The sequence below is a fragment of the Zootoca vivipara genome, chromosome 9 (genome assembly GCF_965207765.1).
Source record: "Zootoca vivipara chromosome 9, rZooViv2.hap1.1, whole genome shotgun sequence".
Classification (NCBI taxonomy): Eukaryota; Metazoa; Chordata; class Lepidosauria; order Squamata; family Lacertidae; genus Zootoca; species Zootoca vivipara.
In genome coordinates, this window is record NC_142592.1 from 67,544,340 (window position 1) to 67,564,135 (window position 19,796).

General features: G+C 45.8%; 1 protein-coding gene across 2 annotated transcripts; it reads left to right on the forward strand.

Annotated features, from left to right (window-relative positions):
* The first annotated feature begins 1,146 nt into the window (after positions 1–1,146).
* Positions 1,147–17,248, forward strand: TMEM209 (transmembrane protein 209). 2 transcript variants are annotated; one of them, XM_035128434.3, is made up of 15 exons: positions 1,147–1,304; positions 4,298–4,437; positions 5,020–5,078; positions 5,841–5,972; positions 6,897–7,138; positions 8,771–8,975; positions 9,494–9,669; positions 10,291–10,362; positions 10,547–10,643; positions 10,957–11,082; positions 11,287–11,384; positions 12,467–12,581; positions 13,091–13,188; positions 14,075–14,148; positions 15,184–17,248. In XM_035128434.3, exons 1-15 carry the CDS (start codon positions 1,233–1,235, stop codon positions 15,236–15,238), a joined length of 1,761 nt encoding a protein of 586 aa, XP_034984325.3. In that variant the 5' UTR covers positions 1,147–1,232; the 3' UTR covers positions 15,239–17,248. The 2 variants fall into 2 exon arrangements, with proteins under 2 accessions (XP_034984325.3, XP_060135224.2); XM_060279241.2 differs by having other exon boundaries at positions 1,183–1,274.
* The last annotated feature ends 2,548 nt before the right edge of the window (positions 17,249–19,796 follow it).

The following is a 19,796-nucleotide window of genomic DNA, read 5'->3' on the forward strand; positions in this document are numbered from 1 at the left end:
ACCTTCATTCAAGGCACCTCAGGGTGCACCCCAGTTTGCCATGCCACACTGGTTGAAAACCATCAAGCTACAGGAAAAGAAAAACTTGTTGCCACCAGGCTCCCACCTGAAATCACTCAAAGGCCATGCTTTTTGGGGGGGGGGGGTACGCATACCCCTAAACATTTTGTGAATCTATGTTTGGCCTCATTGAGGAATTTCAATATGAGTAGGAAAATGAAGAGTACTGTACCCCTAAACATTTTTAAGGGGGGCGGGAAACACTGTTCAAAGGTTACAGGTAGGTAGCCGTGCTGGTCTGACGCACTTCAGTGTATCTGAAGTGTGCATCTTCACTTCTTCAGTGTATCTGAAGAAGTGTGCATGCACACGAAAGCTCATACCTATGACAAGCTTAGTTGGTCTCAAAGGTGCTACTGGAAGGATTTTTTATTTTGTTTTGACTGTTCAAAGGTATCCGTGATCTCCAGAACACCCTAGACCAGTGGTTCTCCAAGGGAGAGGATGGCAAGTGTGGAGCGAAGATTCGAGGACAATCAAAAGAAACCTTTAAACATTTCAGTGTAGCATGGTATAGTACTGTATCAAAACATTTTTATTTTTATTTTCAGAATAGGGATAGGTATCTTTTCAAAAGGACAGCAAGAGCATCGAGTGATACTGAGTTGGTATACATACTTAAGGCACATATGTAAGAGGCATGTTTATAATCATATTTTGGGAATGCCCCGTGTTCTAATCGAGCTGCCTTGTTTTATACTCTCTGAATGTCCCATATTATAAAGTACAGAAGTTGTGTTCTGTGTTGCACTGTTTCTGTTTGTTTCCCAATGTTTTTCGGAACACTAAGATGACGAAAAGTGCTTCATTGTTTTTAATGATTCTTTCAGTTGTTCCCATTTTTTTCCTGTAAGCCGCTTGGGTCCTTATAGGGGTATAAATATGTGATAATAATACAGGTATAATGCGTCATCTGTTTCTCCCGCCAAAACTTGAAAGGGACCGGCCGGCTTAATAGCGGGAGGGGAGGGGCCACGTTGTGACGAGAATTGGGATGCGACCCAATCGGAGCCGAGCGCGAGAGCAACCACCAACCGTCGCCTTCACCTTTCCGTCACCCCGGCGACAGCTCCCGCCTCTGCCGTCTTCTCCCACCTCCAATTGGTGCGAGCCAATCCCCTTCTTCTCGTCAGAGGGTTGTTTTTTTGAAAAAGGAGCCCGCCTCGCTGCGCATGCGCGCTTTAAAAAAAGAAGCAGCGCGAGGAGCCGCCGGGGTGAGTGAAGACGAGCGCGGGGAAACTGAGGTAGGCGAGGCGGTTGGTCTGCCTTTGAATTGGGGGTGGGGGGGGTGAGTGGGGCGCATGCGCTGCCTGGGGCCCCGTCCCCACTTTACTGTTGGGCCCCAGAGGCGGGGACGGTTAACCCTGTGGCCCTAGAGGCTGCCGGACTTCAACTCACATGAGCCTCAGCAAGCACAGCCAGTCGCCAGGCATGATGGGAGTTGTAGTCCAGCAGCGCCTGAAGGGCCTCAGGCTGCCCCTGCTATAGAGGGAGCGCGTGGGGCGCCCCATTTCTCGCTGTGGGGCAAAGCAGCCGCTGCCCGGGTCACAGCCGGTATCAGGATCACTCCCTGGCACCTCCTTGTAGCTGGACCAGGAAGTGTGGGCCCTGCTCGCCCCCTGGCATTATGAGGCAGTTTGGGCTAATAAGGCTTAGGCCATAGCTGCCAAGTTTTCACTTTTCTTGCGAGGAAGCCTATTCAGCATAAGTGAAAATCCCTGTAAAAAAGGGATAACTTGGCAGCTATGGCTTAAGCTGCCTGAGGGACCGTGCTCCCCTCATGGGAACCTGCCCAGGGGAGGCCCCGGTCTCAAATCCGCCACCCTCCCAGGCACATTCAGTGGGGACGCGGAACAGGGCCTTCTCGGTGGTAGCTTCTCCCAGGCAACTGTGGAACTCCCTGCCAAGAGAAGCCAGCCTGGCTCCCTCCATATTGTCCCTCCGCTGGCAGGTGGAGGAGATCTTCCTGTTCCAACGTTCTTTTGGGAACCGACTGTTTTAACGAGGGGGCTGGCTGCATTGTATTTTTATTGTAATTATTTGAATCATGGAATTCTAGAGTTGGAAGGGACCCCGGGGGTCATCTAGTCCAACCCCCTGCAATGCAGGAATAGGCAGCTGTCCCATATGAGGACTGAACTTGCAACCTTGATGCTATCAGCACCATGCTGTAACCAACTCAGCTATGTTTTAATAGAACTTGTGTATGTGTTTAATTGTATTTTAATTATTGACACCCCCCATGTTTTTAGCTGTTCTTATCTGTAAATTTCTTTGAGGGGGGGAGGCAGAGTATAAATAACTATATAATGATCACAATAATAATAGTTAAGAGTGCATGATTTGCATGGAACTGTGCCCCAAGATTCCAGTTGAAAGCATCTTTCTGTCTTTTAAAACTCTTCTAGTTTTAAATTGCTTGTATATTTTACTGTTCCATGGTGTTTCAATGCTTTTTCCCTTCTGTAAAGCAACTAATAATAATAATAATAATAATACTTAATGTGTTCATTAGCTGCCCAATAACTTAATGTTGTTGTTGTTGTTTATTAAATTTGCATACCACCCTTCTTCTAAAGATCACACAGCGGTGTGGTGTTCAACAGAAACAAAATTTAATCCATGAATGCGTTTCTGTATTATTATTAATAATAATAATAATTTATTTATACCCTGCCCATCTGGCTGGGTTCCCCCAGCCACTCTGGGCGGCTTCCAACAAAATATTAAAATACAGAAATCCATCAAACATTAAAAGCTTCCCTAAACAGGGCTGCCTTGAGATGCCTTCTAAAGGTCTGGTAATTGTTGTTCTCTTTGACCTCTGGTGGGAGGGCATTCCACAGGGTGGGCGCCACTACCGAGAAGGCCCTCTGCCTGGTTCCCTGTAACTTGGCTTCTCGTAGCGAGGGAACCGCCAGAAGGCCCTCGGAGCTGGACCTCAGTGTCTGGGCAGAACGATGGGGGGTGGAGACGCTCCTTCAGGTATACTGGACTGAGGCCGTTTGTGGCATTAAGACAATTGGGATAAGACAAAGGGACAAAATTAACACTGGGTGCAGAGCAGAGACCCTTGTAATGTTGGTGGAAAAATTGCTTTGCAGCTATGAGGCCCAAAGGAAAGTCACTGGTGGGCTAAGGCCCTTTTAAGTCCCTGGCGACAAACATTTGAGGTGCACCTATAATGCTTGCTTATTGTGAAAAGGAGCTTCAGATGTAGTTCAGTGTGTTCCCTTTACTACCGTACTTATTTATACATACAGCGTCATCAGTCCGTCTGCAAGTGTAATAGCTGTGATTTCTGCATTGTGATGCAGCAGCTAAAAAAGCCAATGCAATTCTGGGCTGCATCAATAGGAGTATAGCATCTAGATCTAGGGAAGTAATAGTACCACTGTATTCTGCTCTGGTCAGACCTCACCTGGAGTACTGTGTCCAGTTCTGGGCACCACAGTTCAAGAAGGATACTGACAAGCTGGAACGTGTCCAGAGGAGGGCAACCAAAATGGCCAAAGGCCTGGAATCTATGCCTTGTGAGGAACGGCTTAGGGAGCTGGGTATGTTTAGCCTGGAGAAGAGAAGGTTAAGGGGTGATATGATAGCCATGTTGAAATATATGAAAGGATGTCATATGGAGGAGGGAGAAAGGTTGTTTTCTGCTGCTCCAGAGAAGCAGACACGGAGCAATGGATTCAAACTACAAGAAAGAAGATTCCACCTTAGGAAGAACTTCCTGACAGTAAGAGCTATTCGGCAGTGGAATTTGCTGCCAAGGAGTGTGGTGGAGTCTTCTTTGGAGGTCTTTAAGCAGAGGTTTGACAGGCATATGTCAAGAATGCTTTGATGGTGTTTCCTGCTTGGCAGGGGGTTGGACTGGATGGCCCTTGTGGTCTCTTCCAACTCTATGATTTTATGATTCATTGCAAGGGGTTGGAGTAAATGACCTTTGGAGGTCCTTTCCAACTCCACAATTCTATGAAAGGAATTTCTGCTTGTATGGTGGGACTTCCCCTTCCTCTCCCAGCAGCCCCTATGTCCCCCCCCATCTGCTGTAGAAGGCTGAGAGACCATCTTGAGAAGATTTCGAGGGAAGGGGGGGGACATCTGGTCGCATAGCATTGGGTATTGCCTGGAGTAAACAGGAGAAGGTGCACTTGAATTAGCACTGGAAGATAAATTTCTTTGAACATTTAAGTAAATGTTCTCATATAACTAACTGTTCTCCTGTTCTTTCCAGACAATGAAGGGGGAACAAGGTCCCGCTGCTTCCCTCATTGACAGAACCATCGAGATGAGGAAAGAAACTGAAGCAAAGAAAGTGGTCTTGGCATGGGGGCTTCTGAACTTGTCCATGGCTGGCATGATTTATACTGAAATGTAAGAGAGGCCAACACCCCAACTTCATTTTGCATCTTCACTGATGGTGTCTTGTGGCCCATAGTCATCACTGAGCTGAACGTTCACCGCTTCTTCCATGAATTCATTGTTCATCATCCCATGAATTCATCGAGGATTTCACATCACTTTCTCTTGGTGGCGGCAGCAGCCATACAGGGGGTGGCTGCTGTATTTGGCTGTTTTGAAAAGGACGGAGAGAATGTTCGTGGAAGTGCTTTCTGATGCTCTAAAATGCTATTAAATTTCAAAGGGGTTATAAATGAGTAAATGTGTCTGCTCTTGCTTTGGCAGATGACTGTTGGGTGGAAGACACAAATCTCTCATTGCCCAGATTTGGAGGAGAGAATTTGGGGTGTCACTGTGAGCTGCTGGAAATCCAGCTGTAAAGTTCATCCTGGGGGGAAATTGTTGTCTCTCCATTGTATCTTCATCATGGGAAGTTGGACACTGCAGGGACAAATTGAGCTATTAATTGTGAATCACTGAAAAGTAGTTGATGTTTCTATGCTGTGGGGCTATGAATAACCTTTGTCTCCCTCTCACCCCCCCCCCTGCCCCCAGGTCTGGAAAACTAATCAGTTCCTATTATAACATTTCATGCTGGGTACTATGGTATGTTGGTAAGTATTTTGAAACTCCAGAACAATTTAGAAGTTGGTTGAATGGACTGGGGATGTCTCTGCATTTATGCCTTTAGGGCAGGGGTAGGCAGCCTAAGGCCCATGGGCCCCAAGCGGTCCACGGGGGTCGTTTAACCGGCCCTGGAGCCGCCCCCGAACCGAGCTGCCCGCTCGACGAGTCCCCACACGCTGCACTAAACCAGGGCGGGGCGGGGCCTCGCTTCCGCAGCGCCAGAAATCGCATCTGCGCAGACGGTAGAAATCGTGGGCATGGGCGCAATCCGGCCCACGGAAGGATCTCTGCTGGAGTGAACCAGCTCAGGTGAGGTAAACCTCACTGACCCCTGCTTTAGGGAGAGAAAAAGGAAGTGAGGATATGATCCTCTGGGTTTCGTTTTTTTCATAGAATTGTAGAGTTTGAAGGGTCCCCCAAGGGTCATCTAGCCCAACCCTCGACAGTGTTGTCATCACAGCTAAAGAATCTCTGGCAGGTGGCCATTCAACCTTTGTTTGAAAGCCTCGTAAGGAAGGAGAGTCCCCCACCTTCCGAAGAAGTCCGTTTTTCTTAATGTTTGCCGAGATCTTTCTTGTAATTTGAGTCCACTGGTTCTTTTTTGATTGTGCAAATATTTTGATAATCCCGATTACCTGATGAAACCAGCATCTTTCGTATGATAAAATCAATGAGTGGCTGGATGTGTAAATTGTGACCAGTCTCATGCCGTTCACAAACTCTTATTGTAATATTCTGTTTTGTTCTAGAACTTGCATTTGCATCTTTGTTCAGCCTTAATGCCTTATTTGACTTCTGGAGGTATTTTAAATATACTATGGCCCCAACCAGCATGGTTATGAGTCCTGGACAGCAGACCCTCCTGGGGTTGCAGAATGCAGGTAGGAATAGAGAGTAATAATACTGTAATAATCTGCAATTCAAGTAACTCATTCAAAACATTTGGAGCACCCATGCAAATACTGACACAGTGGAAGTGGTGTGCAGTTGATATTTTCAATGGGGAAAGGCATGTATTTCCCAGATCATCTTGCTGATGAGGGCAAGTGGAAGGCAGTAGGGTGGGAATACCTGATCTTACATGTGGCTGTGCTTGGGGTGCCGCCAGCAGCTGATTGTCGCCTGCCAAGCTTTCTCTGCAACGCACACCACGAAGAGCAGAAAATTTAAAAAGCAAATAAAATGGCAGAGTTCCTTGACATACATACGATCCTGTAGGATGTGCAGAAACTTTCTTTTCTTTTTTATTAGGTTTTATAAATAAGAATAATGTTATACAAATAAATATACCAAGTTTTCTCATGTTATTTGTATATCACAAAAATAGCAGAATAAATGTGGAAAAAATATACAACATATATTTCATTATTAATGGTGAGTTTGTAAGTTCTTGGTTTATGAATTGGTTAAAACAATTAGGAAGAAGAAGAAGAAAGGGAAGAGGGGGAGTGGTGAGTGGGGTGGGGTGGTTATGCTTCTATTATTCTACTTAGTGTGTGTGAGGGGTTGTCAGTGTTACTTGTATGGGTTCTCTTAGTATTCACTTCTTGTATTTCCTTGGTGGTGAGAGAGGTTGGGTGTGGTTTAGGGTGTGGTTGGTTGGCTGTAGTGACAATTGTATTTGTGTGTGAGTGTGTATTTTTGGTTACAGGTTAATATTTTTGAATCAGGTTAGCCAGATTGATTTGTATGCTGTTGGGGGATTCTTGTTGTTGTCCTGTTGGGCTGTGTAAGTGATAAAGGTGCAGAAACTTTCTAAAGCTTAAAAATACTGTATATATATATTTTAAAAAATTAAATTTCAGCTGTCCAGACTACGCCACCCCGTGAGCTGATGCCAAAGAAAACTCCTCCTTCGACGCCTTCTCCTCCCATCCAGGGGCAGAGTGTGCTGAGCTACAGCCCTTCCCGCTCACCTAGTGCCAGCCCAAAATTTGCCTCCAGCTGCATGTCTGGCTACAGCCCTCAGCTCCAGGCTCTGTCGGGCAGCAGCTCTGGTTCTTACAGTGCTGCTATGAGCTACTCCTCAGGCAGCTGCTACAGTAAGGTACAGAGCTTTCTCATTATTCTTTTCTCCTATAATACTCTTGTTCTTGTTTAGTCGTGTCCGACTCTTCGTGACCCCATGGACCAGAGCACACCAGGCACTCCTGTCTTCTACTGCCTCCCGCAGTATGGTCAGACTCATGTTGGTGGCTTCAAGAACACTGTCCAACCTTCTCATCCTCTGTCGTGCCCTTCTCCTTGTGCCCTCCATCTTTCCCAACATCAGGGCCTTTTCCAGGGAGGTGGCCAAAGTATTTGAGCCTCAACTTCAGGATCTGTCCTTCCAGTGAGCACTCAGGGCTGATTTCCTTCAGAATGAATCATAGAATCATAGAGTTGGAAGAGACCACAAGGGCCGTCCAGTCCAACCCCCTGCCAAGCAGGAAACACCACCAAAGCATTCTTGACATATGCCTGTCAAGAATGAATAGGTTTGATCTTCTTGCAGTCCATGGGACTCTCAAGAGTCTCCTCCAGCACCATAATTCAAAAGCATCAATCCTTTGGTGATCAGCCTTCTTTATGGTCCAGCTCTCACTTCCATACATCACTACTGGGGAAACCATAGCTTTACCTATATGGACCTTTGTCAGCAAGGTAATGTCTCTGCTTTTTAAGATGTTGTCTAGGTTTGTCATTGCTTTTCTCCCAAGAAGCAGGCGTCTTTTAATTTCGTGACTGCTGTCACCATCTGCAGTGATCATGTAGCCCAAGAAAGTAAAATCTCTCACTGCCTCCATTTCTTCCCCTTCTGTTTGCCAGGAGGTGATGGGACCAGTGACCATGATCTTGTTTTTTTTTTTTTTGAGGTTGAGCTCCAGACCATATACATTCATGTTTCAATTATTTTGCTGCATTTATATTTTTCCTCTAAGCAGCTCAAGGTGAAGAGCATGGCTCTCCCCACACCTCATTTAAATCCTCACAACAAGCAGGCAAGCGCGGAGCTTGTCTGAGGCCCGGGGCGGGAGTCTTGTTTTGGCTGTTAAGCTGGGAGGCACTGAGCATTCTTGGCATGATAGTGTAAGTCCAGCAGGCCCCTGGTGGGGGCCCCCATCTTGGCTCAGCCCCCCGTGACCCAGGGCAAGTGTACCTAGCTGCCCCGTCCCCTGCATGGGCCTGACAACAACCCTGTAAGGTGGCTTAAAGTGAGAAGCAGCGACTGGCCTAAGGTCACCCAGTGTGTTTCATGGCTGAGTGGGGATTTGAACTCTGGTCTCTTCCAGGTCCTAGGTCAGCACTAACCACTACACCACACTGTCTCTCCCCATGTTACAGTTGTGGATAAGGCGGCTGAGGCTGGAAGTGTGGGTGTGTTCACTGATGAGGTCTGTGTTTAGGACTTGCACCTCCTCCCCTTGACCGCTTCCCTGCTCCAACACGGCTTTGATTTCAACTGATATGAACTTATTCTGTTGCAATGCAGAGGTGGCATCCTTTCCAGATTTCCCCCCTTTTGTACCCCATTCTCTTTTGGCCAAGTGCCAGAGGCATAAACAAAAGTTAGTGGGTTGTTGTTGTTTTTTTTAAAAAAAATCTTTGCAGCTCTCTGATGGAAAATAAATGGGGAGAGACCACTCATCCACTTGTTGGGATTCCCAGTACAGTCTCTACTCCACTTGGTTTTGCCTAGGTCCCCCCTTTTAGCCCTTCTCCAAGCACTTCACCATACCCCACCAGCATCGGCCCATTGGATAGCAGTGGAATGAGGTCGCGGTATCGTTCTTCGCCAACTGTATACAATTCCCCTACTGGCAAGGAAGACTATATGACGGACCTCAGGTCTCTGGACAACTTCCTTCGAAGCGAGGAGGAGAAGCAGCACAGAGTTCAGCTGGGTAAGCAATTCTGTTCCACGTAAATAATGTCTTCCTCCCCACCTGATGGAGTATTCGCATGTGCCCAAAGCCAGCCAGTTTCCACAATTTATTTTGCATGCTTGTGGTTGGATAATTACAGGGAGCACACGGGTGGCACTGTGTTCTAAACCACGGAGCCTCTTGGGCTTGCCGATCAGAAGGTCGGCGGTTCGAATCCCTGCGACAGGGTGAGCTCCCGTTGCTCTGTCCCAGCTCCTGCCAACCTAGCAGTTCAAAAGCACGCCAGTGCAAGTAGATAAATAGGTACTGCTGCAGTGGGAAGGTAAAAACGGCATTTCCGTGCGCTCTGGTTTCTGTCATGGTGCCCCATTGCTCCATAAGTGGTTTAGTCATGCTGGCCACATGACCCGGAAAGCTGTCTGTCTGTGGACAAACGGCGGCTCCCTCGGCCTGAAAGTGAGATGAGCGCCGCAACCCCATAGTCGCCTTGGACTGGACTTAACCGTCCAGGGGTCCTTTACCTTTACCTTTTACAGGGAGCACAGATTCCAGTTCTCCTTCTAGCAGCCCAACCTTTTGGAACTACAGCCGGTCCATGGCAGACTATGCCCAGATGCTCAGGAAATTCCAGTACCAACCTGCCTGCAGGTCCCAAGCCCCTTCGGCCCACAAAGATGAAGCTGAGTTGAGTTCCAAGCAGGTCGCTGAAGAGGTAAATGGAAAATTGGCATCGGGGGGGGGGGCAGTAGGGGATTGCTTCCTTCTGAATGGCGTCTCCAGAGCATCAGTCTTCAACCTTTTCACATCCAGACCCACATTTAATCCAAACATGCGTTTGGGGACCTCCCCCCATATATTTTTATGGTGGTAGTGCTACTCACCGTAGTTCAGGTCCCAACCCACCAGCTGAACACCAGTGCTCTAGAGCCATTACACTTTAGTGGCAAATCACTACAAGTGCATGTACTTAATAGTGAAACCCCACTGGGACTGGAAGACTGAATTCAGAGTAAAATTGCATTGGAGCGTGCATTTGGGAGGAGGAATAGTTGTTTACTATTAGATTCTAATGGATTATTGATACTGCTTTGTTTGATACGAGTTGTTTATTTTAAAGCTATTGTGACTTTTTTGTATTTGATCTGATTGTTATTATTGTTTGATGATTTATTTTGTTTGTAAATGGGCAGGGTAGATAAAATAAAAAAGTTTATAGGACCTGCGACTTTATAACTTGCTTACTATGTTTCAAGAAGATAGGAGGATTTAAATAATAATCATACAATGTCTGGACTGAGTTAACATACTGAGACCATCTTGTTTTCTCTTTCAGGTTTGGGCAAGAGTGTCTATGAGTAGGCAACTGCTGGATCACATGGACTCCTGGACTGCTAAATTCAGAAATGTGAGTTCTGCTGCTGGCCTTTGAAATCAAACGGGTGGCTTCTTGTTTGATTTGGGGGTAAATAGTCAAGTTAAGCTAAGCAGGGATGGCTGGCAGATTGCTCTGTGGGACAAACTGAAATTGCTTGAAAGCCCAAGACGCAGTTCAACTTACCTTTCTTTCTTTCTTTCTTTCTGCCACTTAGTGGATCAATGAAACAATTTTAGTGCCCCTCGTTCAGGAGATTGAGTCTGTGAGCACTCAGATGCGGAGAATGGGGTGTCCAGAGTTGCAAATTGGAGGTACGTTGACTTGCATAAAGCTTGTGGTCACCTGTTGAAGGTGAAATAGGGAAAATAGCCCAGTATTTTTACTTCTCGGTAATATCTGGGAACACCCTTTTGGATGTCATATTTGTTTATATTTAGAGGCAGAGTCGGGTCAGGTTGTTGTGATCTACTAGGACACTGTACAGCTAAATTTGCATGTTTGTGGGTAGCAGAACATTAACCTTGTAGATTAAGTAAAAGGAAGTTAGCAGCCCTTATCCCGACTTATCTTAGAACTTTGGGGGCTTTTCCTGTCTGGTGGGCTTATGGGCTTTTGTTTTTGCAGATGCCAGTATCAGCAGTCTGAAGCAAGCAGCCCTGGTTAAAGCTCCACTTATTCCCACACTGAACACAATAGTGCAGTACCTGGACCTTACACCAAACCAGGAATATTTGGTTGAAAGGATCAAAGGTAAAGAGTCAAGGTGTCGGTGTGCATTTTGGGGCTTTTTTTACGCTAGGTATAAAACAGAAGTTGAAGGGAACAGCCCTCTTTTAGAACTGCCTCTTTCAATCATTGAATGGTACTGAAGCTCCAGGAATGGAATCTCTTTTGTTAAACCTTCCTCCAGTTCTGCCCCCGAATAACGTACTGTACAATTCTGCCAACCCACAGAGCTTTCTCAAGGAGGCTGCATGAGCTCTTTCCGGTGGAATCGGGGCGGAGATTTCAAAGCACGGAAATGGGATACTGATTTGCCCACAGACTCCGCAGTAAGTCTTGTGTGTTGTCTGCTCTGAATATGTTCCATTAAGGTTCCGTGGCTCAGCAACAGCGGTAAGAATTAGATGGGAGCATAGATTGCAGTACAGTACTCAGAAGCAGGGGGTAATATCTCGCTCATTTTACCCATTTAGTCCTCTTGTGCTTAAACGAGGTTACATGAAACATACCACATTTGTACGAACCTTTCTGTTTGGATCTGAGCTGATTGCTAAGTTGCCTGTACAGTGGTACCTCGGTTTATGAACACAATTGGTTCTAGAAGTCTGTTCATAAACTGAAGCGTTCATAAACTGAAGCGAACTTTCCCATTGAAAGTAATGGAAAGTGGATTAATCCGTTCCAGACGGTCCGCGGAGTAACCGTTCATAAACTGAAGCGAACTTTTCCATTGAAAGTAATGGAAAGTGGATTAATCCGTTCCAGACGGGTCCGCGAAGTACTTAAACTGAAGCGTTCATAAACTGAAGCATGGGTGTAATTGGTTCTGGAAGTCTGTTCATAAACTGAAGCGTTCATAAACTGAAACGAACTTTCCCATTAAAAGTAATGGAAAATGAATTAATCCGTTCCAGATGGGTCCGCGGCGTTCATAAACTGAAAATTCATAAACCGAGGTGTTCATAAACCGAGGTTCCACTGTATTGGACTGACCTTGAAAATTTTAAACTAGTTCGACACTTTCTAGAAACACTAGAATAAAATCGATTCAAAGTGACACAAACACAGTAAGTTGTTAGCAGACATTAAGGAGTTTGTTTGGTTCTGTCCCAGCTTGGTTGAATGTGGATTGCATTTCGCTCCACCTCCTTTAGTGCATCCCAGCAAGCTCTGAGAGAGAGAGAGAGAGAGAGAGACAGAGAGACAGAGAGACAGAGAGAGAGAGGGGCACTTAATTGCTTAGTATACTTTTGCTGCTATTTAAGTATTTGCTAGTAGTAAGGGTCATATTCATGTCACTCTTTGTTCAGTTGCCTGGGAACAGGGTTTTGTTTTGTATTAAGAAGAAGAGTGAATTTATGGCTTATTCTGGGGATAGTTTCTTGCCAATGATTTCTTTCTCTTTCTTCAGATTATCATGCACGTGTTCTGCACATACCTTGACTCCAGGCTCCCACCTCACCCAAAATATCCCGATGGCAAAACATTTACCTCCCAACATTTCATCCAAATGCCCGATAAGCCAGGTAATGGGGCTCTTCTAGCATTTTATGAACTGGGTGGGGTGGTGTTTTACCCTCACTCGTTGGTGATGGTTGACCGTGAGAGCAGAGGAAGCTCCACACAAGCCAAGCAGGGAAGCCTCCGTGTACATGAAGCTCTGTATGCATATTGGAGCCTCATAAAAACTTTTGAGGATGCCTTTAGATACATCCAGCAGTATCCCACAAGCTGTGGGTTGAGTCGCATTATCTTACTTTATATAAACAAACACACAAGGTTGTATCCAGTGGTGATGCTCAGCTGACAGTAAGGCCTCCATCAGTGGACTGGGGAGAGAAGGAATTTCCAGCCATTCTTCCCCCCACCCTCCCTGCAGCCCCGCCCCCATCTGCTCCTGAGGTTTTGCAGAGTTGTTTCGGGGGGGGGGGGGGGCGAAGGGGAAATGGCTGGATATTGTTTCCCTCCCTGTACCACTTGTCATCAGCCAAATAACTCCGTTTATCAAGGCAAAATATGAACTTGTTGTTCACAGACGTCTCCAACGAGAACTTGTTTTGCATCTACCAGAGTAGCGTCAACCCTCCCCACTATGAACTTATTTACCAGCGGCAAGTCTACAGTCTACCAAAGGTAGGGATGCAGCAACTCACCGTTGATGCCTCCAGGACTGTGGAGCAGCAGCACAGAAGAATTTGGGTGGCGTTCCAAAACTGCTAGGGAGGCGTCCAGTGGGTGGGGATATGAGCCGTCTGCTGTACAGGATATTTCCGTGGCATTGGTCTCCACGCACCTGTTGAGCCGTCGCCTGTCTTCCTCACAGCATGGTGTGATGAACCTGGGGCTGGGAGAAGGGAGCAAAGTTCTGGTCGTCTCCATTAACGAGGCTTTGCCAGTCACCCTTCATTATAAATGACAATACCTGCAACAAAATGTTGTGGTATGGAGTAACTGCTGTTCCGGATTCCCTTTGCTAAGTTACTACATGACATTTCCCGCTCCCCTCCTGAATTTTCTGTTTCCCCTAATTGTCAACCAGCATTCTGCGGTCCCCGAGTTTGCTTAGTTGTAATTGGTCTGCTTTCAGCTTTTTGGCGTTTCGGAGGCAGTTTTCCCCTGAAGATTTTTTGGTTACTTCTGCAGCCCTCGGGGCTTCCCTGAGGGAACCTGCTGACCCCTCCCTCTTGGGTGTGGATGGTGCAGCCTCAACTGCATAAGGGTCTGCATTCCTGGGAATGAGCTCACATTTAATGTATAGGATACTTAGGAAGCTTCAGGAGGGAAAAAAAACAGTCCACGCTTCAGCTGTCCAAAAGTATAGCTGCTTTTGGGTCTGGGAGATTCTCGGGATGCTGTATTGTGCACTAGATTCTCAGTTGACCCAACCAGGTGTGTGCATAGTGGTCTTACAGAGGTGCAAGCAATATACTGAGGGCGACAGCCCCTCATACTTAGTCTAAGTCTTTGTCACGTGACTCCCCCTCCTGTTCACTCAGACCCCTTTTGCCTTTCAATTTAGGGCAGAAACAACTTGTTCCACACCTTGCTAATGTTCCTGTACATCATAAAGACGAAAGAATCTGGGATGCTTGGGTAGGTATGGCATTCTGCGTATTCCTGAACCCAAGACTGGGCTGGGAATGTCCACTGAATAACTTCCTCTTGGTCAGTGTGGACAATACCAAGATAGATGGACCCAATAGTCTGGCAGCAATGGCATACGGGCAGCTTCCTCTGTCCCTAAACAAGGAGAAGTGATCTGCTCCCTTCCCAGAAGAGAGCTTATCACATCACATTGAGGGGGGGGGAGTGGTAGAAGAGAACAGATACTAGCCAATAGGGTGTGGAGGGATGGCAGGTGGAAATATTTAGCAAGAAGGACTGAAAATGAGCTCCAGTGGTCCCCATTTATTATTATTATTGCCGGTGTGCGCATGTAATAATAATAATAATAATAATAATAATAATTATTATTATTATTATTATTTATACCCCGCCCATCTGGCCGGGTCTCCCCAGCCACTCAGGGCGGCTTCCAACAGAAGAATAAAACACAATAATCTATTAAACATTAAAAGCCTCCCTAAACAGGGCCGCCTTCAGATGTCTTCTAAAAGTCTGGTAGTTGTTTTCCTCTTTGACATCTGTTGGGAGGGCGTTCCACAGGGCAGGCGCCACCACCGAGAAGGCCCTCTGCCTAGTTCCCTGCAACTTGGCTTCTCGCATCGAGGGAACCGCCAGAAGGCCCTCGGTGCTGGACCTCAGTGTCCGGGCAGAATGATGGAGGTGGAGACGCTCCTCCAGGTATACTGGACCAAGGCCATTTAGGGGTATTGGGGTGGAGGCTTGACGAACAAAACTCCCTAATGAGGGACTTAGGCTGTGGCCACATGTGGAAGTAGGAGAATGAAGCCCAGTTAATCAAATAAGCACGGACATTAGAATTGGCTTCCGTGTATCAATAGCAATATTTCTATAGAGAGTCCTGAATGTGGTTATTGGAGGGATTTAACCCTGCTCCTGACGCACCAACTTCAAATGGGACTTTTAACATTTTAAATTTCCTATTTAATTATGAATGGTATAACCTACATATCTTGATATGAAATGCATCAACTATTTTTGCAGGCGGGTCAATCTTGGCTTATCTGGTGTGAACGTTCTGTGGATTTTTGGAGACTAGCTGCCAGTCCCTGTCGCTGGACATGTGGGGATAAACACACCGGCTTGTTTTGGGAAGAGAACTCGGCAGCTTGCTGAACTTACTGCCTTGAACGCATGGTTTGGATATATAAAGCAAGACTTTGGTTTTTTAAAAAACTGTATTTGAGATAATAACGAAAAACTTTCAGCATCAAAACCAAATGGTTTCTGTGAATGACTTCACTTGAGGATCACAGTGGGAAAGTTACGTCGTTTCTAGATGGACTGAATTACCTTTTTGGATATCATTCTATTGAATGCGACTGCTGCTTTTAGATGATAACAGGAGGGCTGTTTGCCACACTCCATCTGCCTCTGGAGATTCATATAAGCATGGCACCAAGTTGATAATGCATTGCTGAATTGGGTCCAAACTATTCAAGTGAGGCTGTGCATTCTTGGAGGCTGCTTCCATTTTGCCACGTCAGAAAAAAGGTCACCTCAATGTATCTTCAGTACCAGGCCCCAAACCACAGAAATACAACAAACCAGGTTTCTTTTGAGTCTTGGTTACAAAGGCATGTGCCTTTCATCTCTAGCACACGGGTGACTTTGTATGATCTATGTTGCCTTTTTCTTTCTTTTTTGAAGTGACAGCACTCCAGCTCCTCTACCAACAGCACAAAACAGCAGGCGAATTTCATTTTGACCGTGCAGCCTTTTCTCAGGGCCCTTGGGAGATGTAGTATTTTGGGTTGAGGGGTTCAAATTTCATGTTCCTACGGAACGGTGCGAAGTGAGCTGCATCTAAAGCAGGCATCCCCAAACTGCGGCCCTCCAGATGTTTTGGCCTACAACTCCCATGATCCCTAGCTAACAGGACCAGTGGTCGGGGAAGATGGGAATTGTAGTCCAAAACATCTGGAGGGCCGAAGTTTGGGGATGCCTGATCTAAAGCGTGGGGGTTTCCAATAGTTCATGGCATGGAGGGTTGTGCTCCTGCCTTTCTTTCCCAACGCAATCCGATAAGCAGAGAGCTACAAGAGTGGAACATCACACTGCCATTCCAGCAAAACTGCCCCATGAGTCCTATTGCCAAATAAACCAGTACAGTGGTACCTCTACTTTTGAGCACCTCTGGTTATGTATCTTTCGGGATACACATTTTTCCGGGTTTCGCCACGTGCGCATGTGCAGAACAGGCACCTCCAGTTGCAAAAACATTGGGATCCGACCGGAGCTCTGGAACGGATCCTGTCCGCAACCGGAGGTACCACTGTAGTTTATTTTTCCTCCTAGGTTAAGACTGTGTGGTGGGCGGGAGAAGGATTGGCATGGATTGGACGTCGCAGGTCTTTGTATAATCTGGTATATATATATATATGTATTTTAATGAACTAATTCTGCTTCCAGTCACATCACTGGCGCCTTTCCAGTCTGCAAACACCTTGGCTGATGGTTTTGGAAAGGAAGTAGTGGCTGGAACAATGGTTGCACCTTTTTAAAATTAGGCTTCCCCTGCGAAAAGCTTCCCAACCTTAGCATGTACATATCGGTGACCAAGCATTTGACAAACAAAGCTATTTCGGAAAACTGCACCCTCTTTTAAAGAATAGGGTGTTCCAAAACAAACCCTCTCGGCATAAAATATAATTCATTTGCCTTGCAACCATAGCATGCAGGACAATTTGTAGGTCCAATTTAATTAATTTACCACTAGAAGTCTGCAGCCCTGCATCTCTTAATTCAGTTCTGTGAAGCCCTAACCCTCAACATATCGACAGATCTTGTTGTGACCCAGAGCAGCATATTTTGTAAGCAAAGTTTCCTTTGTTGCCTTGACAAAGTGTGTTTGTACTGGATTTTGCAGGAGTGAACAGGCTGGTGAGATGACGGGGTGACTTCTTCCGCTTCCATAGCCACTGGTCTTAAGACCTATTGCTGTGACAGCAGCTTGTGTGTTACATCTAATCCTAGTCATGCTTTCCTCAGGGAGCCGAGACCTTTCTTGACACCTGTCTTGGTGCTGCCATTAAAACGTCTGTTTCGATTTGTCTCTGTGTGACTCTTTTCTGGGTCCTTTCTCTTCCCTCTTTTTTGCCTGTCCTCTCACATCACAAAACCTGTGGTCCTTTGGATACCGTTGTACTACAATTCCCATCATCACACTGACCGCTGGCAGTGCTGGCCAGAGCAGATGGCAGCTGCCTCCCAGGAATCCCATTCCTACCTTACACCTTTAGCTTCTAAGGCAGCCATTCTATTTAAGGCATCAAGAGAATCCTTTCGCAGCCTTCAGCTAGCTAGCTATCAGTCTCCCATAGTTCTGTCTTTCTGCATAATTCCGTGTTACTAAGCAGTTTATGTCTATTGCACAACCATTAAAAACGCAAGAGCCCTGTGGGATCAAAGGCTCATCTAGCTGGTGGTCATCACTGCCTCTTTTGGGAATAGATTCGGATAGGTAGCTGTCAGGGTTTGTTGCGACTACTCTTGAGTAACAACCGTCCACATGCTTGTCTTTCAGACATTTTTATTGGTGCACATTATTTACAGTGTAACGGATTGCTCATTTCATGTCTACCCGCTCGAGTCAGATTCCTGCACTAAACTCTTCCGCGTTTTCGACCAGCGTAAAAGCCTCGGAACTGAGAAGCGCCTCCCTTTCCTTCTCTTTCGCAGTTCCGGCGTCGGAGGTACTGGTCTTCTGTCTGCCCTACTCCTGTCCACTCTTTCCGCCTGTCTGTCTTCCTGCCTATGGAGCAGGGGCTTCTCCGTTTCCTGGCCCACCCCTTCAGACCCCTCGCTCTCATGACTGCTTGGAGACGGGCTGCTTCTGATGGGGGGGGGGTTCTCTGTAATCCCTCCCCCTTACAGTAGCTGTGTTGGTCTGATGCTGTCGAAATATATTAAAAAATTAAAAAAAATCTCCAGTAGCACCTTAGAGACCAACTAAGTTTGTTCTTGCTATAAGCTTTCGTGTGCTACTGGACAATTTTTTTTATTTTCTTGTGGGAATATACTCCTGATGCCTACGCAAAGTGGCTAGATGCAGGGTTGACGGGACAACTATCTGCTCTGTTTTACTGTACTCTGAGAAGACTGTTAACTTAAGCCTCCTCAAGCACAGCCTGTCCAGATCGTAAAGGCAGGCAGTAGCCCAACATGATATGCCCACCAGTTGAGTAGGCAGCTGGGTTTGGCAAGGGCCTCTGTGGTTCTTGGTCCCTCCTGGTGGCTGCCCAGTTTATATATATATATATATATATATATATATATATATATATATATATATAAGTATGAGTAATAATTGCAGGATGGAAATCCTATGTAAAGTGCAGCCTTTCTTGGTGTAATTTGCCAGCCTCAATCTTGAACCCCTGACTGGGCTGACTGACCCTTAAGAGAAAAATGTGCTCCTCTTCTCCGGCTTAAAACAAATACTGTGTTCCCTCTGCCTTTTCCAGCTGAATGCCTTACCTGCTGCCTTTTTTTAAGGCTGCTACCTGCCCCCCCACCTTTTGAAAAATCATCCAGGCTTCCTCTTTGGCAACTGCAGAGAAAAACGACCAGTCTGGCTGCTAGAGTCCTTTGTCTCACTGTTTTGGTATCCTGGTACAGATTTGTACAGGGTTGTCACAGAACAGTAAGCCCTTGAGAGCTCGGCTCCTGGCAGATGCAGTCTTGCCGGCTATACAGAAGATGGAATTATGTCACTGGTGAGCTCTTGGAACGTATTCTATTATGATGATTTTTGCACATCAACTTAAGATTTAGAACATGTTAGCAACATCCAAAATGGGAGATACCAGTAAGTGTATGAGTTGTCGTTCTTGCCTTATATTTGGGCAAATACGGAAATTTGGAAACTACAGAAGCAGAAAACGCATTAAGGCCGAAAATGTCTGTATAGCAGGGCCCACGTACTAGTAGATTTATTGGTGGCCTCAGTACATCATGAGTTTGTACAGAGTGGGGAGGTCTTTGGTTCATTGATCGTGTCTGTACAAGATTTTTGGTGACCACTGCTACCAGCCAGATCCATTTTGATTGCCCAGGCGTGAGATTCCACCTAATAGGAATCTAGCTCAGTAAGAGATTCGCACCAGTCAAAGTGTAGTGATACTTCATTTCCCTAAATTAATGTGAGCTCAAAACCTGAACTAGCAGAAGACCTGTGGGTTATGCCAACACAGCAGAGATGCCCTCAAAGTGACAATATTGACAACGTAAACTTTTATTTGCTCATATGGTTTTGACTAACTTTCATTGCTTATTACTCTTTTTTTAAAATGTATTTATTGAGATTTTTTTAACAAACAAAAAAACATACAAAAATACAAAACACATAAAATGCAAAATGCAAAAACAAAAAATTCTAAGTAAAATTTAAAAAATCCTTTTATTTTACTTCGCCCCAGACCAACACGGCTACCTACCTGTAACCAAAATATTCTAACATAACCCTTATTTCTAATCTAATTACTTCCTCATTCCACCTCCTTCTGCGTTCCTTTACAGATCATCCTTAGTAATCTCTAAATCTTATATAAACTCTAAATTTTATTTAATATTACCTTATTTCTCTATCTTTTATA

What these genes read in the sequence shown, in the direction of transcription:
- TMEM209 (XM_035128434.3), top strand. Translation starts at nt 1,233, where the DNA reads ATGCGCGCTTTAAAAAAAGAAGCAGCGCGAGGAGCCGCCGGGGTGAGT. An exon ending in GCAGCACAGAGTTCAGCTGG is followed by an intron (nt 8,976 to 9,493) that starts GTAAGCAATTCT and finishes TACCTTTTACAG; the next exon opens with GGAGCACAGATTCCAGTTCT. An exon ending in TTTGGTTGAAAGGATCAAAG is followed by an intron (nt 11,083 to 11,286) that starts GTAAAGAGTCAA and finishes GCCAACCCACAG; the next exon opens with AGCTTTCTCAAGGAGGCTGC.